Raw genomic sequence first — 20,648 nt, 5'->3', positions numbered from 1 at the left:
TTGAAGTTTCAGTAATTTAATTTTACCTGTATAACTGTTTCAGGACTATCACGTGAGCTAGATACCAATGCAACACTCCTGTCAATGGCGTACACATCTAACGGTAAACACTGACTAACAGAGGTACTTGGTAATGAGGAGGTTTGATCATCATACAGGGCATTAGAGTCAATCAGTGAATTAGCACTAGATGGGACTACGTAGGCTGACGAAGATCTATCACTCATACTCTCAATCAGCTGCTGATCCCTTAGTTCGTTGATCAAACTGGCAGTGGTGGTTGGACCCAGCATCTCAGCAGCATATTTTTGAGCTAACATCTGCTTATGGTTGATTGGGAAGTTATTTCCAACTGAAGAGCTTGTGGGAACAGTAGAGGTAGAGGAACTAGCAATGATAGAAGTAAGAATATCTTTTTGGGACAATAGTGGAGGTAAAATTGTAGTGGATATGTTAGGAATGGTTGAAGCATCAGCAGAAAGGAACTGAGGTTGTTCTGGAACTGTTCTTTGTGAGATACTCTGACTAGACAACAGAGAGCGTGGGAGGTGAGAGACATCCAGAGTGAGAGTGCCATCCCCTCTGGATGATGAGATCAAAGCAGCTAGGCTATTTCTATCCAAAATTATAGGAAGATTGCCAAGATTTGGTATGCCGTGGTGAACAATAGATACATGGGGTAAATTAAGGTGGTCAACAGATAAAGCAACCGGTTCCAGGTGATCTTCATCTTGTACTTGGGAATGATGAGAATCGACAGAATCTTCATGCAGGCTCAAGACATTTGCAGAAGCTGTTTCTTCGGCTGACGGAATGTTTAAAGTGTCAGGATGGGACTGCAGCATCTGTAACACAAGACCAAATGAGTTAAAAAGAAAACAAATTTTGGTAACTTTTAAAATTTAATAAGTATAACAAATTAATAATATAAACCTAATTATTCTCCAAATTAGTATTTAGATAAATTCACCAGTTATAGCATCATTAAGCTTTTAAATTAAGGCTATACTTCATTTATGTTAAATATAAACAAACTTAACATTAACATTTTCTATGAAAATTAATTTTCAAACTTTACGTAAATTGAAAACGATTTGTGCACAACAATCTATCACCCTTTATGTATTTTGTAGCTGTACTAGCCAGTAAATATTGAAATAAGCCATATTGTCTTTTTAATTATAAAGTTCATCAAGCGAACAATTCATAATTTGTTAGGTTGTGAAAATTTGGAGGATAAATTTAACATATTTACAGAACTTAAAAAAAAATTATGCACAATAATTTAAATTGTAGACAAATGCTACGGTAAAGAAATAAATGGTTAAAATTGAAAAACTTTAGTAAACATGCACCACGCATAAAATTTGTACTAAAAAAAATAATTTTTTTCAATGATGTATGTTGTGGCTGCACTAGCCAGCAAATATGGAATTTTGACACAATGCCTCATAGTTTTCAACTTTTTAAATCACATGTTATAGATTGTGAAAGATTTGGAAGCTAAATTTAACATATTTCTTGTGGAAAATAGGATTGCTGAGTTTTCTTATAGACACCTGATTTTATGATCTAGGACAGGGGTGGTAAACCTTTATGCACCAACATGCCATTTTTTTCAAAAAAATTGTTTAATGAGGTCATAGACGTGCCGACAAATAGTTTTGACTTCTTGATTATTGGGTAAATAATAATAATAAATACTATCAACTCAAAACTCCTTATTTACTAAGAAGAAAAAAATACATTTTGCAATGTCTCAGCTATAAGCGTAATTTCACTTAAAGTAACATCAGTGTGACTTCTATTGTTGCAGATTAGATGACAAGTAATTTATATTAGGGATATAAGATGTTAGTTTAAGCAGAATGGTTAAATTTTTTTTTGCTAGTTATTTATTGTTAGCTTGTTAATTTTCTGTGAATTTTAATTTAATTGTAAATATGCTTCATAGTGAACTTTGTGTTTGGTTCGCCATCTCTGACGTAGGACATTACTAGCATGTGAAAACCAGCCTTCATAGATAATAAATAAGTAATCAAGAAACAATGTAATAGAAAAACAATCTGTTTTATGATGTTAATTCTCTGAGAGCAGTTAAAAAAAGGGGGGGAATGTTTTTAACTAGAGCAGATATATTTCCTATTTTTCCCCCTAAATCTTCTTAGCTTATCCCTTATTCCCTACTTGAAACTCAATTTTTTCCGGTCTTAAGTACACAAGTGAGATCTAATGATTTGTCACTAGAGTAATGACGTAACAACGCTTTAGCCAACCAGCCACCTTAGGGAGGAGCTACTTTTCTGAGCAGGAGAGAGAACTTTTTTTTTTAGAAAGGTGTAGCAACTAGTGAATAGCATTCCCTGTCAGCAAGATTTTTCCCATTGAGATCCTGTCACGAGATCAGGGACATATGGAAGATATGTCCCTGATCTAAAAAAGATATGAAATCTTTTTTATAAACATTAGTCTTTAAAGTTTTTGCAATCCTCCAGTTTTACTTTAATAGAAATGTTATTCTAAATTCTTTAACTTTTGGCACACATGACATGTGTCCGTGCTAATCAGTTTTACTGATAATTTTTTTTTAAAAACTTAATTTCCTTCTGCTCTAGAGATTAACCTTTCTATTGATTAATTAAATAATACAATGTTACCATCACAATTTTTTTGTATGTAATAATATTGTACATACTTGGCCATGTGGCCTGAAATAAGTTGAAAATTGTTAAACAATAGCTTGACATGTGAAAATAAATTAACTAATATTTCTAGAATTATTTTCATTACTTAATTTATTCCTTTTTAATAACTTTTCTTTCCCATTTAAGGTAAGATTAATATGTTTCCTTTTGTATTTTCCTGACAGGATTGAATCTGAGTTAAAACTAAGTTAATTACTCAGATCGTGATAAATATTTAATTTTTCAAGACCCTGAAGATAAATGGCTAATGTTGAAGCAGCATGAATTACTTTGATGAAAATTTAAACTTGGATGTTATAAGATTTAAACATATGATAACTCCACGTGTTAGCTAAAAATCTAAGAAGATTAGTAAAGTATTTATACACAAAGCGATATCAAAAGAAAAAATTAGGATACAACACTAGGATAAAATTTTTTACTGGCAGAATCTGGTGCTTGACAAATCCTATGTGCTAACTGCTGTATGTTAAATACTATTTTTCCATAATATTAATATTTTTTGTTTAAAAAAAATCTCTCTGGAAAATTCGATCTATGATATTAATAATATGTCCCTACTTGACGTATTTTGTATTGAGGTTTTTTGTTTATCGTACAATATATATATATATAGATATATATGTAACAAACAACTTTTCAATGTTTAAAATTTATAGTTATAACTTTTTTTTTCCTTTCATGTAGCAATAAAATTTGATCTGAGAATAAAAATTTTAAAGAAGTGTAATATGATAAAGCACATTTTCAAGCAAGCTCTAATAGGAAATTTTACAGATATATATTGAATTAACTTTTCTGCAGTGGACAAGTCAATCAATTCTGAATTGATCCAAAATTTACTTTAATTTAACACTAGGAGAAAACAGCATTCTTCACCAGAACAAAGCAAAAATCTGTTAAATATTAAAACACTAGCTACCGGGGAAACGGGTATAGATAGAATTGAGATCTTCTTGCTCGTATCACTAGAAATGTAAGCTTCCTGTTCATGAGACGTATTAGTTTCAGGTGAATGAAAATCATTTTCATTGCTGGTAGACACATGTGTGACTGTTGAATATGAAGGCAAGGAAACCTAAATAAAAAAAACAACAATTATTTGTCTGCATTCCATTGTTTAAGAGAAGTTGTCCATACATATTGCTAACTCTTGAACAATGTGTACCGTCCTTTCCTCTACAATTACATTTCCCAAGCTTTTTTTCCAAACATTATTTAAGACCAGAAATTAAGAAAAAAAGATTCTTTAAGATGCTATTTAAGACCAATAAATACAATGCTGATTTAGATTTTATCTTTGTGCTGGGTTGGAAGGTTTTTGAAGGGTTTTAACTATGGATAAAACTATCATGTAAAAAAACTCTACCTAACCTAAGTACCTAAACTCAGATATGAACTTTATAAGTTGATGATTTTACAGAATTAAATTTAATAACATATTCAGTTTAAAGTGATACAGAGTTTATGTTATGTAAAACAAAATACAATCTTTCTTCTCTCTAAAGTTTTTGTTGGTTTAAATGCAATTTTTGTCGCTTGTCACATTAAAAATCAAATTTACGCACACCAAAAAATCAACCTTGTCTTTAAACCATTTTCTGATCACAGGATTTCTGATATCATAGAGATTTAAATATTGAGTTATTTACTAATTACAAATAAATTACAATGTTTATATGCATAATTAACTAACAGAATTTAACACTAAACATTTAACAGCTTACATCAACTAAAAAAAAACTACAAGCATGACACTTTTTTTATCATTAGTTAAACTCTCATACCCCAAGAGCTTTGATCTCACTTTCTTATTGTATGACAAGAAAATAGTTGAACAACACTAGACTTCCTAATTTTATACTGACATATTTTAAGTATTTCCTAAGAGTTTATAATTAGTAAACCATTAATTATTAATTATAAAATAATATTTCCTGTAGCTATCTAGCAAAAAAAAATATCACTATTACATTGATCTTGTAATTATGTATTGTAATCAGGGTTGGCAAGATTTTGCCGCAGGTGGAAAAAACCATGGTAAATACCGGTAAAAACCGTCCTGGCAAAAACAGGTTTTTGTCAAGCAAATTGGCAAAAACCTATATTTTCCAAGATGAGAGGACAAAAACACATTTTTGGTACAAAATTATTCCTAAAATTGAAATATATACTATAAATATAAATAATTACAAAAAATTAAAAAATTATTATTCCATAATTAAATCATAATTTAATATTATATCATTTTAGTAGTTTAAAGCATTATTGATTGGAAAATTTGCGATTATTCTTTTTTCCAGTGAAATAACTTATTTTAAATTAATATAGCTATAATTTAAAGCATAAAATATCTATTAAGATGTGTAGTTAATTATTGTACAAATAATAATTTTTTATAATATAATAATATTATACAAATAATAATATTTATTTATTTGTAAAAAAATGTTTATTTAAGGATTCTAAAATGAAAAGAGGTCAAAAACTTTCAATGTTTTAAAAATTATTGCCCTTATATTAATTATTAATATGTTAAAATAATTTTTTCATGTAATGTATCAAAATTATTATTCTTTATGATTGATTTAAATTTGTTTAAGTATTTTGTAATAATATTTAATCAACAATTTAGATAATTTGATTTTCGCCGGTTTTTACCAGGTTTTTGCCACTGTCCTGGCAAAAAACCCTTTTTGCCGGCAAAAACTCCAACCCTGATTGTAATTACAAATATTTTGTAGCAAAAAAATAATAATATTGAGAAATAATTCAGAAAAAAAAAATGAAGCTTAGTTTTGCATTACATTATTTCTATTTGTTACATTTCAGTACTTAAAACAAAGATTAAATAATTATAAGATATTATACCTGAGCGTAAGTAGCAGATGAACTACAAGTGTCAATTAATGAACCATAGCTGACCATTGGAGATAAACTAGGACCTGGTTTAAAATTAAATTCCTCTTGGAATGGAACTCCATTTCCATCCCCAACATAGTTTACCTATTTGAAAATGAGTAATAAATTAAGTTTAAAACTACATTACAAGACAAATATACAACAATGTTTTCATTCAAATAGTACTCATTTCATACCTAGAACTGAATAAGAATTTTAGTGGATAAAGATTCGAAGTGATATTTTAGTAAGAGATACAAATCAACTTTGTATCTCTTACTAAAATATCACTTAGAATCTTTATTCACATATAGCTTTTGATAGATTAATTATTTACAGTTGAGAAATGAAATTTTGATAAGATGCTAATTACCACCATGATGAAATCATGATTAAAATCTCAATTTAAATCACCTAATATTTTTTTTAAAAAATCATTGATTTAAATCACCTAATATTTTTTATAAGACATTAATTTAAATAAGCTGATTTAAAATAAAAAATTAAAAAATAGGAATAAAATATTGTTCTTTTTTGCACAATACAGTTAATAAATTCCTCATTTAGAATGTTATTTTCCTAAGTCTCGCTTCATTACGAAGATTTCTTAATAAGAAATAATAAAAGGGATATACATGTTAATTATTATACAGTCAAACCCCGCTATAGTGAACACGGCTTATAGTGAACTCCCGGATATAGTGAACCAAATGTTTGGTCCCGTGCCTTGCTATACACGCATAATGTTATTTTTTGTGGATATAGTGAACCAAAAAAGTGAGGAAGTTGGATATAATGAACTTTTTTCTGTCTTCGACTGATTTTTTTCTTCATTTTTTTTTTGTTGATTATTTTTTTTTTTTTTTTTTTTTTTTTTTTTGTATAAACTATCCAAATCTGAAGTTTGTAACAAATGAAAATATAGGCAATTAATAATTTCTGCTCATGAAAAAAATTTAGATGGCAGAAAAAAGTTGAGAAAAGCAGATCACAAGGATGTTGAAGAAGAATCACTGAAGTGGTTCACCATTAGAAGAAGCCGCAATCTGGACAAATGTGGATAAATTTGCTAAGTGATTTTATGAGACTACTTTCATGTGCTCGAATGGCTGGTTGGACAGGCTTAAAAAACGGAATAACAGAAATTCGGGGAAAATTATCTGTGAGTCGGGAAGTGTTTCCATAACTGATGTAGAGGATTGCTCATCAGCTAAAGATTACTAATTATTTTTGTAAGCAAGACGAAGAGTAGTGAAAAATAACACATTTTTTGCTACTACATAATATTTTTCAGTCATTTATTTGAATAATGTGTAATAAAAGGGAGGAGTTTGGGAACTATTAGTTAAATTGCCTGTGTTACGGATATAGTGAACTGAAATTTTGGTCCCTTGAAGGTTCACTATAGCGGGGGTTTGACTGCATTTCAAAGTAGGCTAAAAATTAAAGAAAAAAAATTAAACTTAATGTGGATAAGAATGTCATGAAACTTTTAATATATTTAAATATAAATAAAATAATTTGAGGGCAAAAAAAAATTATATTTTTTAGCATACCCATTTAGTTCCATGCTTATTTAAATTCAGTGCTTTTCAAACTTATCAAATATGTATGCAGCCAAAGTAACTCAAAATAATTTTTTCAGTCATGTTTTTTGATCTTAACTAATTTATTAGATAGCTAATTGTCAAATAGTCTCCTAATCTTTAACATTCATTAGCAAGTTGGGCTTGAAAAACATAACTATGATTTAATTTATTTAATATGTATTAGTTTTCAGTAATTGAATAATAATTTTAACCATTTTAGTAAGAATTATTTACTATTTTAGCTAAAATATTTTTAAATAATATTAAGTGCTATTAATACATCTTATCAGATATTTTGGTTGCTAAATTTTAAAAAATCAAATAATCTGATTGAAAATTTTAAAAATCTGATTTTCTTTTATTATTTTAAAAAAATATGATTTTTGCTAATCCTGGTTACAACTCTTTACATCTCAGTTATTTGATTTTTCATTTTAACTGACCTATAATAATACTAAAAATACAACTGACAGAAAAAAAAATTTCAAATAAAACTATTCAACAGTAAAATAATCAAAACATACGTCACAAAAAGTACGCATGTCCCTCGAATGTATATCTTCTTGCACATGCTGAGCTGATGTTTCTGATGATGAAGATGGCTCAGGTGAATTGGATGCCATCGGCCGGGAGTTTTGTTACTGACAGCATAAGCTATGTTTCAAAAAATATATATCATCTTAATTATTTTAAAATAAATATTGCTTATAAACTGCATACAAAGCTTTAATTAAATTTAGAAATGTAAATTGGGCAAAGTTTATTTTTAAAAGTATATAATAGTGTACAAATAATTCATTTATCAAGATAAAAAATCATTATCAGTACTTGAGATAAGTGCAATAGTTTTTAGTTATGTAAAAATAGAGAGAGATTTCCCTATCATGATCTATGGCGAAAAATTGTAAACTCTTGGTAACTACCGGGCAGCAGCCCACAAGAAACTTAACAAAAACACCACAGAAAGGGACTAACTCGAAAGGTATAAATCGTAGCCACCTCCTGGAAAACATCTACAATTTTTTTTTTTTTAAAATTTGCAAGTTAATCTATTTGGCACCTTGGCGATTGCAGTTGTCGCGACAGATCACGTTACGGAAATATTCCCAAAAAAGGCTCAAAATATTAAAAGAAAAAAAAATTTAAGGAAATTTTTGAGAATTCAATAACTCTGCCTCAACAGGAATTCACTTGTGGTTAATCATCTCTTTCAAATGGTGGTTAAAATATATATAAATAGAAGAAAGGAAAACAGTATTTTCCTTTTGAAAATTAATTTCTATTTTTTTTGCATAAAAAAAATTATTGTATCAAACAGGATTTTTTTTTTTTTTTTTTTTTTTACAAGAGAACAATTACCTATCTTTCAGCTAGTAAAAATTAAACAAGAACAAATGCAAAAAATACTTAAGTTCATAACATAAATATTGTATCATACTTTTAAAAACAAATACTTATTGCTTCTAATTACATTGGGTCAGTTCCTAGATATGAACTTTTTGGAACTTACTCTAAATTTTTTTTAAAAATACCATTAAAAAAACGTTTAAACAGTTTTAATTTCAAGAGAGGAGTGGGGATATTCCATCTTTCTACTTTTGGTAAAAACAAAGGATTTTATGTTGAATTAAAATATTTCGATAATTAACTTTTCATTTTAATAAAAAATATTTTCTAACACTACACCAATAGCATTTTTAATTAAAACTTTATCCTCAAAATAAAAATTCTTGCGAAGTATACATTTAGAAATTGAGAATTAGATTAGTACACTTAAAGCAAAACCAACTAACTAGATTTAGTAAGATTCTAGATTCAATAAATGAGTATATAAATAAATATATTTTATAATTTATATAGTTCTAATTCGATACAATATTTTTTGCATGCAATGACTACTTATTCTAAATATTTGAATGTACATCAAATACTTAAACATATTATTTAAGATACCTTTTTAACAATTCACAACTTTAAAAATTCAGTTATGGAAACAATTTCTTGAAACATACAAAACATTAAAAAAGTACTTTTATCATAAAGCAATGAAAAGATTAATGATTTGAATTAAACATATATATACAGGGGTCTGTCTAGGCCAAATTTACAACTGTTTAGCGGTACCTTCACAAATTCAACTTTAGGAAAAACGGTAGTTTCACAAAATACTTTTTCTTAAAATTTTATTTTTGTAACCAGTATGAATCGATAAATCCATATTTTTTTGCTGATTTTTAAATTTAATTTTAACAAATTATGCCTGTAATTTTCACAAATTATGCCTTAATTTTCACAAATTATGCCTAAATTTTCACAAAATAGGTACCTTTCAGAAAAACCTAGACAGACCCCTGATTTAATAAATGAAACCCTTATCGCATAGGAGAATTACAATTAATATACAAAATACAGAAATAATTCTAATGAACTGGAAAGAATTTATGCAAACCAAGATTTTTATAATTTTTCAAATGATATTTTTTATATTAAATTGAAATATTTGTATATGTACAATTACTTTTCTTTAGTACATCCTATTAATAACAGAAGCTATTTTTAATTAATATTTAACATGTACAAGAATAATAAGCATACATAGAAGTTAAATTCAGTTGCTTTATGGAAAATGCAAACAAAATATTTGAATGTGTAAGTTTGGGGGAGATTTCCATATCATGATCTGTGGCCAAGTCTCGGCGACTTCCGGGCAGCAGCGCACAAGAAGCTTAAAAAAAAAATTCACAGAAAGGGACCAACTCAAAGGGTATAACTCATTGCCACCCTCAGGCAAATCAGCATGTGCATTTTTTTTTTTTTTTTAAATTTTTCCCATTTAAAATAAAGTTGGTGCCTTGGCGATTGCAGTTGGCATGACAGATCCTAATATGGAAAGATCTCTGAGAGTTTTATAACACTCAAAACATTTCTTTAAACTATGTTTTTCTTTTCCCTTTCTCTCTCTCTTTTTTTTTTAAGATTTGAATATAAGAATGAGTTTAAGATTGAACTTATGTTGATAAATGTTTTTTATGCAGTGATTTTATTCATTTTAATTATAAAATTCAAAATATTAAGTTTAAAGACAAATGTGAGAGGCTAAAGAATAAGTGGCAGCTTCTAATATATAAATAACCAGTGTCAAATTATTATATGAAAGCCTAAAAGCATATTCTAAAAAAAATTAAACTCCTTATTTTAATGGTGATAATTTACTCCAATAAAAGTATTAATTAATTAATGAGGACTAAATCAACAATAATTTTTTTTTAACAACAAGCATAAAAATAGCACTCCTCTTGAAAAATACATTTGCTTAAAAAAATACAAGTGCTTTAAAAATTAAAAAACCAATAATAATGGAAGTAAATCTTGAATTGGTATCTCACTTTAAGAGAGTTTAGAAGCAATAATATAATCGAAAAACACAGATTTTAGATCTAATCATACTAGGTATTGATTCAATATCCCTATAATAAAAACAATGTCTAGATTAAATAATATAAATTGCATCTATAACTTCTAGATTATTATAAATAAATAATGCTTACGCTTAATTAATTTAAATATTAAACAATTGATGCCTACATCAAATTAATGAACATAACTCAAGAAAAGCGAAATGCAGGCAACACAGAAAATAGATAAATAATGTATCCTTTACTTCTGAATCAAATGTAGTAGTACTAAAATAAATATTTATTGCTAAATTATAAATCAACGTTTCATGTGAATTAGTTTAAAAGGAATACATAATGTAACAGAACGGAAATGTAACAAAAGAATGAAACAGACGATTATTGGTATTCGTTCAACGAGTGTGTTGTATTATTGTTTATAAATAAAATTATTAAAAAATTGCGTTTTGTCTATATTTTCTGTATCTCTTAAAGTATTCGTTTGATAGTTTATTAATCAGTGGTTTAAATAGATATTTATTAATTCATTTTACGAGTCAGATATAAATGACATCAACATTTCATAAACCAGAGCACAGTTACGTTAATAAAGAAACATGTATTTTTTGACTAACAACGACGCCATTATTAAGATGTCTGACTCAACCATATCAGCCACTTCTAAAGCAAGTTTGGAATATTTTTGTATGGTAATTTTTATTAAAAATATCATGTAAAACTAAGTTATTAGGTAATGTGAATTTTGTCCTAAAGCCTCTTCATTACTGGAGGGTTACTAGGCCAGAGGACCGGCACAACTTCAAAGGACTGTACCAAAAGCATAAAAGGAAAATAAGGGTGGGGAAGAAAGAAAAGAGAGGACTCATTAAACATCTCATCAACATATATCTTTCATTTAAATCATTTTCACGGTAAATGAACATCTTTTTATAAAGGTAAAAACTTACCTTGATACATAAAATAATTCCCAATATTTTATATGGTTTAAAATTACTTCAAATTAACAGTGTATTTAGGTTCCCACCTTTCACACTACACCTTCACCCACTGACTCTCGTTCAAGTGCGTGATTTCACGAGATATCGTCATTTTTCGAACTCCAATAAGATGGCGCTGACCCTATTTTCAGAAAAAGAGTGTTTTTTTCTTAATGCATGCAGCTTTGAGCCAATATAATAACAAACACAATCGTTCTTATTAGTCATAAATGAAAACGCAAGAAATATACTTATTGCCCTTTATTATATACAAAGTATCCTATCATTGGTTAATCTGAATTAAGGTAAAGATAGCAGCCAAAAGCCATATAGCACTAATTAGTATTTGCTGTCTGAAAAAATATTAATGGCTCACAACAAAGAAAATAATGATTAATGCGAAAATAAATCGATAACATATACATTGTTCTTTTCTGTTAACGTATTGAATAATTTTTATGCCGCTTTTTTTAAAAAGTGAAGAAATAAGTCCCCCAAAAATGCAGTTTTTCATACATATTTTTAAGTACTTCGAAAAAATAAAAAGTGGTACAAATATAAATTTTTTATTTTTTTTATTATTATTATTATTTTTTTTTTTTTTTTGAGCGAGCCATCCTCTGTTTCTCTCAATGCTTTTGAGAGAAATGGAGATTGATGAACATAAAACATAAAATATTCGAATAAAACATAAAATATTCGTCATATATCGTCATAAAACATAAAATATTCGAAATTATCTCTATGGAGGAAAATTTACACCCTTCACAATTCAGTTATAAATATACCACCACCTTACTTTTTTTTTATTTACTCCTTTTTTTTTTCCAACGACTCCTCGCTAAAAGAACTTAATTTTCTGTGTAACTTATACTTGTATCGCTAGAAAAATTACACTAATAATAAAATTATAATTCATTTCAAACTAAATAAAATTCTTAATAAAATAATTTAAAAAAACATCTTTTCGGTGGAACTACCGATGTAATAAGCAAAATATCGTAATTATAAAAATCCAGTTTATGCGGAACAAGAAATCAGCTAATAGTAGTCAAAGCTATACTTTCCCAATTTTAATTAATTTTATATGAAGTTTACCTTCAAATGTGTTGCAAGAATTTCTTTAGAACATTATCAGTTATGAAACCCTGCAATAAAATTTGTATCCAATTAATTTTCCATTAGTTATTTAATATTGATCTGATAATTATTCTTAACGTTTATTTTCGTCCTTTTTCATTTTTATTTAAACAAGAACCGCATTTTAGCTCATTCATCTTCTTACAATAAAATTACTTTGATTTTATTCTTACAATAAAATCAAAGTATGAACTAGACTAAGACTAGTTGCAAATTTAAGGCTCGTAAATTCAACTACCTGATATATAATCCAATTTTAAATCTAGTGTTGTGTGTGAAAACTACACTGTGAAAAAATTTCCTTCGTCATTCATTAAAAATTTTCGAAATGGTTAATAAAATTCTAATTTATTAACTATTTTCAAAATAAATAGTTGCTTTCAGTTGAGTAATATTTTTCTTATGCGGAATTTCTTTTAAGTATCGAGGTTCCGCTAAAAGAAGGCCGAACCTTTATGACCTATGGTCATATGTTAATAAAAAGCTTCATCATTAGTCAGTCGTCTCTGAAATTATTACGCATGTAGCATGTTTTCCCCCTTTTCCTTATCTCTCAATCTCAATCAATTCTAATACATATGATATATAAAAAAATAATAATAATCCTCAAAAGCTAATAACATATACACTATACTACTGACTTACGCAATGCTTGCAGTCAAATGTGAGCTTAAAATAAAAATGAATTAATAAACTAAATTGTATTATGCATTTAATAGTTAATTGATGATAACTTAAAAACTACCTGCAAATGTTTTCACAAAAGTCTGAAAAACTTTGTTTTGTAGGCATTTTTATTTACTCATGCACGTTTCTTGGTATGAATCGTTCATGATATGCTCTTTTCCTAAAAAAGTTTGTTGTTTTATTTTATAGTTTTAAAAAAAATGCTATGATATCAAACTGTATTTATAAAAGTTATTTTAAAAGAATGAAAAATTAAAAGGGTGTTAGGCAGAAAAATAATAATTCCATTTTATCCCCCAAATACTAAAGCGTTGAATTATAAGGGAATTAACAAGTATGAATATCGCTAACATAAATATCGACATTTAACGAATTCTTTCAATAATTTTTTTGGAATTTATAAGAAGCATGTTTCTTTTTTTAAAAAATAGACGTCAAGTCGTTTAAAATATTCATATATTCTAAGAAAATAAAATATTTTTGAAAAATTTAAGAAGAAAACTTGGTTGGTCCAAAACTTGCTAAGTTCCAAGCATAAATATCACAAATATAATGGTGGGCACTTGACTAATTTTTTATATTTTTTTGCAAAGACTGAATTCTTTGAAAATGTACGTATACAATGCAAAGACTATACAATGTAAATAAATATTTATTGAAATTTAAGGATAAATAAATAAATAAAAAAAGCTTTAATCCAAGACACGAATTTCACCACATTTATATCGCTAATATAAAAGTTGACATTTTGCGAATTTTTTTTTATAATTTTTTGCAATGCGTAATTCATTTAAAACTTGTTTCGTGCTAAAAAATATGAGTCAATTTGCTTGAAAATGTCCATATTTGTCAAAAAATATTTAAGGAAATTTTTAATACAAACTTGTTTAGTCTAAAACATGATAAGATCAGATCATAAGTCAGAGCCGTTTTTATGTTCTTAGGGGCCCTGGGCCTGTTTTTATTTAGAGGCCCTTTATTAGTAATTTTAGAAGAAAAAAACATTAAATTGTGTAATTTTTAAAAATTATTTTATTTTAGGAGTGAAAAACAAACACATTATTATAAAAGTTTTAATACATTATTTGTATAGAAAGTTTAAGGTAGCAATACTTTTCACGTTATTTGAAAGGCGAAGTCTATCACATCATTTTAATCAATTTCCTGCAAGACATCATATTCAATGCTCATGACCGACTCACTTATTTTCTTAAGTCATACTGTTTCTTAACTCATTTATTATTAATTTCAGTCTGGTGAATGAGTGTTCGCTACTACAATTAGTTATCATGAGTAACAAAAAATTCGCAGTGAAAAGTCATTGTTTGGAAATGTGTCTTCGAAATTGTTGTTTTATAGTATTTTAAGTATATCATCTATGCCTAATAGGTCTAACTTATTTTCTTTGGCCAAATAATGCTTGAAATGTTCCAATTCTAGTTCTTTTTCATTCATATTATTGGTATAAAATCTTCTCAAATTATTACAGTGAAGCATTAATTTAATTCCTAGAACTTTAAAGAATTCAAATTTGAAAAAAATCCGAACAAATCAGTTATTAGTTCATACTCCATTGAACGAAATTTTAGCAGCTAATCAATGTGTCAATTAATTATTGAGAGAAAAATCACATCTTTAAACTTTCGCTTCCTTGCCTTTCCAGGCAAAAATACTCAGATTTGTGACTCATAATTGGAATAAAATCCCAAAAATGTTCCACTGATATTCCGTTGTTCACATATCGGACAACAAATGTCAACTAATCTATGTTGGGAAATGTTTGGAGTTGAATTATCATTTACTGAAAAATATTTTAGTTGTGCCATTTTTTTGTTTAATACTTTATGTTCCATAATCGATACAACTTAATTAAAAATCGAAGCTGATAAATAGGATAATTTTTTTATAAGTTCAGCAAGAAAATGGTCAAGTTCACTCAATATTTCCTAAGTTCCCAAATAATTTCCCTTATGCTGTGATTTAATTGTTTGATCGTCTTCACGGAATGCAAGTTTTCATGATGCTAAAAACTTTATTACTTCTACAATTCTTTTCAATACTTCTTTCCAATAATTTATTTGGTTGTTCACCTGATTAGTTAAATAAAATTGATAAAACTCTATTCATTAAGAGCCCAGCATTCCTTTTTCTTGATAAGTAAATATAAATTATTGTAGCCTGTGTAGTCCTAATGTATTTTCATATTCTAAAATGCACGCATTAGACTGTTACTAATCGCTAAGTTATTTTCAAATGTATCGCTAGCAGTTGCGAAAAGGCGACACTCTCTGAAAGTAAACTTTTAAATCAGTCGATCATATTTTAAGTCATTTGAATTCCTCATTTCAACAATAATCAATAAATATGCGTTATAAAATTTATACTCACAAATTAGATCTTGTTTTGTGAAATCGAAATAAAATTGATATAGTTGATACCTTTTAATTCTCTCTCACTCTCACCTGAGCTCATCACCAAGCTAAGTGTCAATGCTGTTCTAATTTAGAGTTTAGAACACAAACTAAGCAAAATAAAACAGGAAGGAGCATGGTAATTAAATCCAAGGAATAACAATTGTAAAACATTGTTCCTTGCTGATTGGCAATCAAAGCTCCCTTTTCCCAAAACTGTATTGCGCGTGCAATGAATAAAGGAAACGAACCACCCCTATGAAAAACAAGTATCTGTTCATCTTTCTGTTCTTTCCATCATGATCGATTAAATGCGTGGCTAAACCACTTTTTTTTTTTTTTTTTTTTTAATTTCATCTCAATCTCTCTCACTCACTGACACTTTTTTTTATAAAAAAAATAGAGAATAACAGTAGGAAACATTAGGATAAGGAGTTAGTCAGGAAAAAAATATTTTTTTTTTTTTGTAAATGTAATTAGACTTCGGGGGCTCCATCGGAACTCGAGGCCATGTCATAAGTATAGCTAATTTTAGGTTGACCAATTTCCGAATTTTTATTTATTTATTTTTTCAACACAGAATCCCTTTGAAATTTGTTTCATATTCAAAAGTGAGCCTCAATTTGTTTGAAAATATCCATATATGTCAAGAAATATTTATAAAAAATAGAAGAAAAGAAAAAACTTGTTTCATTACAAACAAGTTAAGCATTTATAGTTGACTTATAGTTATACAAAGTTGAGCATTTATAGTTGAGCAATCGCTAATATGAGTTAAGACATCCAGTAAATTTTTTAAAATTCGGAATTCATTTGAAAGTGATTTCATATTGAAAAAAAAAGGAAAGGTCAGCGTCAATTTGCTTGAAAATTCCTAAGGCAAGAAATATTTATGTAAAATTTTTGAAAACACTAGTTTAGTCCAAGACTAGGACTGGGCTATAAATCGATATATCGCGACATATCGATTTAACGCCTATATCGGCAAACCGATACAGCAACTTTCATTCCAAGCGATGCATCAGAAATTTGATTTAAGCCGTCGAGTGAAGAAGACGATATAATGATATAGCGATATAGCGATACACGCAAGGACTTTCTCTTACGTTCCGATTCCAATTCGCGCTGTGGAAGACGATATTGTTTCGTTATGTTGAGACGGCCTTGACTGATGAGCGGTAGAATCAGAACCACTTTTGAGACCTTATATCGTTATATCACATGTTCGTTTTCGCACCTTCGCGATTTGAAATCGTTTCTTGTAGATTATTTTCAATGGGATTAACTTCGTGATCGCCGTCGTAACCTTGTTCTGAACGCAATTTATTATTGAATAGAATTTATAAAGAAAAGTTTCTTCATTAATTAGGTAAGTTTTTTATTTATTTTCTGACAAAACTTTTTTATATTTTTAAATGTGAAAATTATCGGAAATCTAATTTAAGGCACCCATAAGGAATTAAATTACAAAGTAAATAAATTTTTTAGGTTATTTTTTTACTTTCTTTTAATTTATTAAAAACCTTTCGGATAAAACTTCTAATAATTTAATGGGCTTCTATTACTGATTTTAAATTTATAAATCTTGAGTTGTTTTTATTTTTAGAAATAAAGTTAAAACAAAACTTATTTTTTGGACATAAGTCAATAAACTTTATTTGTTCAAAAGAATTTGAAAAGTTTGCGAATTTTATTTCTTTCTTTTTTCTTTTTTTTATCAATTACTACTTCGTTTTATTAGAGAGTAAAATCATTATTTTTTTTTAATTTTCGTTTTATATTATTAGTTAATTAGCTAAATATATTACCGAATATCACAATTCTTTTGTTTTTATTTTTAAGAATTTAATTAAGAAACTTTGCCTTACTTTGTTTTTCGTTCGTTCATTATTTAATTTAATTTAATTATTTATATGAAATAATAATAAAAATAGTGTTTAAGAAGCCTTTTTTTTCTAAAATTTATTTAGCTCTTTGTTTTAAGCATTAAAAATAATTTTTTAACGAACTTATTTTTTAAATTTTGTTCCTATGCTGTTAGGTAAATATATTGATAAATTTCACTTTTATTTATTTTTTTATTTTTAAACTAAGAAATCTTTTGTTATTTGCGTGATCATTTTTAGAAAATATAACAAAAATTGTGTTTACTTCTTCATTAAGAATTTGAACATTACGATCGAACTTAATAATTCTGTAATTATTTACGCATAATAGTACAAGCAAATATTGATTTGTTAAAAAAAGTTTCTTTTTTTTAAAAAAAAAAAATATTTTTAACACTTTGTTTTAAGTGTATAATGAATTTCTTAACAAACTTTTTTTTTTAATTTTTTAAATTTTCTTTCAATAATTTCAGCTAGATATCTTTATAAAATTCCCTTTTTATTTTTAAACTGAGAAATCTTTCAGAGAACGATAATTTTAAGAAATTATTACAATTTTTATGTTTACTTTTTAGTTTAAAATTCGAACATTTTTAATTTTAAACTTCGGCTTTTAGTCAATCTAACTTTTATTTTAATTAAAATATATTTTGAAATTTTAAAATCAGCTTTTGTTTAATAACAATATTTTTTTTCATTAAGGGTATTTTAGGGGTTAACTTAAATTAAGACTGCTTATACCTTATAAACGATAAAGAAGTGCAAATATTTCATTCTGTATCTACACACATTTTTTCAATAAATATTTTAAGTAAGATTTGTACATCTTAGTCAATTTATTTAATATCTTTCTTTAGCAAAACATATATATTTTCACATTTATAAATTGATTTAAATCAATATGCGTATGAAGTCTTGATAGAAATCTGACTTTCTGTGCCTTAAAGTAAATGAAATTCAAAAATACTATATCGCGATACATCGCTATATCGCGATGCAAAACTGACGATATATCACGATATATAATTTCTAATATCGCCCAGTCCTATCCAAGACACATGTAGCTGAAAGCATAGACACTCTTAACATAAAGAAGGATACTTTTCGATTTTTTTCTAATAATATTTTGCAATGCAAATTCATTTGAAATACAATTCATATTAAAAAAAAAGTGAACATTATTTTGTTTAAATATTATATTAAATCATCAGACAAGCTGTGCAGCTTATTAATTTGAATAACCATAAGATTAAGATTTAATTTAACAACCTCTTTGGAAAAAAAAACTGAACCCAACTCAAATCAAGATCCAACATAAAAATAAAAAAAATTACCCCCCAATCAACACATTACCATTACATACTTCTGAAAATACATTCAGTACACAACAGAACTTCGCGTCGATCAATCGTTTCTTAAGGGACCATTCATTGCAAATGGTAGATACGGGAAAACTACGAATGCGGGTGAATATAAAATACCAAATAATGACTTGAAAAAGCACGAAGAAGTAATGAAAATTAATAAAATTACAATAAGAATAGAATATTTTAATTGAAAAAAATTAAGTACTCAACACATAAATATTCACGATGCAAAAGAAAGATGAATAAAAACATTTATTTAAAATATTAGAAAAACTTCTGCAACCATTTCTTTAACTGAAAACACCTCAAATTTCAACATTTTCGTCAACTGATACATAAACAAGAAATGTGACTTCTGTAGCGTTTTTCTCACACTGTAACGAATGCAAATTCTCATTTTCTTCTTCATCATTAGCATCAGAACTCAGGATTTAATACTTTTCTTCTCGAAACAAATTTTTTTTTTTTTTTAAATGTCAGTAGAATTTTTGAACGATCTGTTAGTCTTAAAAAACGATCTAAACTGGCATTATTAACATTATAAGAATAGCATTTGTGACTGGTCCGTTAAAACAAGACGACATAAACGAAAGATGCTGGAATGATCGATCGAGGTTCGGTTGTAATACTTTTTTCACGCTAATTATGTGTAAGTCTTTAAGAAATTAGGGATATTTTCATTTTTACCGCCTTCAGATCCAGGCACTGTACTGCAGTAATCAAACACAACCATAAAAATTTTCATTGGACCATTTAAATCAAATGTTTTTTCTTTTATTAAAAAAAAAAAAAAACGCTTTTTATTGCTTCAAATTAATTTACATGCTGTGATGCATTTTTTTCAGCATCACAACATATAAATTAAATTGTTAATGTGGAGCAAGAATAATGTTAAGTTAATTATAATTAGCCTATTGATTCAACACTGTCAAAAAAATTTGTTCAATGTTTTATCAGAATATCAGTACTTTGAATGATAAAATGGTGTAAATCTGCAGCAATTTTAACCAGGTTTTAAATTAAACCAGAATTCTCGCCAAGTTAAATTATAGAATTGCGTAATCAAATTTAGAAAAAAAACTATAATATTGTTCAACTAGGCACTGTATTAAGGTTGCAGAAAATTTGAACGATATTATGGATTAACAGACTTCATTTCTAAACGTGATTAAAAAAAAATCTGACTAACCACAATATATGGCTGTGTATATAGAAGCAATTTTTAATTAAATAATTATTTGGATTGTTGGTCATAGAAATCAATTCTGTATCAGAGTGCGCATCCAAATCTTTCAGCAAAAAATAAGCACCTTTTAAGTACACTCTTTAAGCACTAAAAAAATATTTTTAAGCACTATATACATTACCAAATTGCAAAATAGTTTTCCAAGACCAATTTCCCTGATCATGAGAAAATAACTAGTTTCTGACAAAGAACTTTTTTCTTGATTATATTAGCCATTATAAAATGATCGAGAGATTTTTTGGTTCGATATCAGTAGGGTGGAAAATGAAGTCTGAAATTGAGAATATCTTTCAAAATGCAGCAGATTTGCACACGAGAAGGCA

General features: G+C 27.4%; 1 protein-coding gene across 7 annotated transcripts in view; it reads right to left on the bottom strand.

Annotated features, from left to right (window-relative positions):
- LOC107453163 (uncharacterized) overlaps window positions 1-11,748 on the bottom strand; it is a 41,326-nt gene extending 29,578 nt beyond the window's left edge. The window contains exons 1-5 of one of the 7 annotated variants that reach the window (XM_071180550.2): window positions 11,559-11,748; window positions 7,720-7,849; window positions 5,577-5,711; window positions 3,628-3,783; window positions 27-845 (exon numbers count right to left, since the gene is read on the bottom strand). In XM_071180550.2, the coding sequence (XP_071036651.2) occupies window positions 27-845; window positions 3,628-3,783; window positions 5,577-5,711; window positions 7,720-7,818 (1,209 nt within the window). In that variant the 5' untranslated portion in view covers window positions 7,819-7,849; window positions 11,559-11,748. Of the gene's footprint in view, window positions 1-26; window positions 846-3,627; window positions 3,784-5,576; window positions 5,712-7,719; window positions 7,850-10,780; window positions 11,413-11,558 lie in introns of those variants that run through there. The other 6 variants (XM_071180549.2, XM_071180551.2, XM_087150072.1 and 3 more) reach the window with 6 other exon arrangements.
- Window positions 11,749-20,648: the final 8,900 nt, after the last annotated feature.

This window comes from Parasteatoda tepidariorum, chromosome 8 (genome assembly GCF_982258835.1).
Source record: "Parasteatoda tepidariorum strain Cologne lab strain chromosome 8, Ptep-v5.0, whole genome shotgun sequence".
Taxonomy (NCBI): domain Eukaryota; kingdom Metazoa; phylum Arthropoda; class Arachnida; order Araneae; family Theridiidae; genus Parasteatoda; species Parasteatoda tepidariorum.
This window is presented reverse-complemented; position numbering and strand designations above follow the sequence as displayed.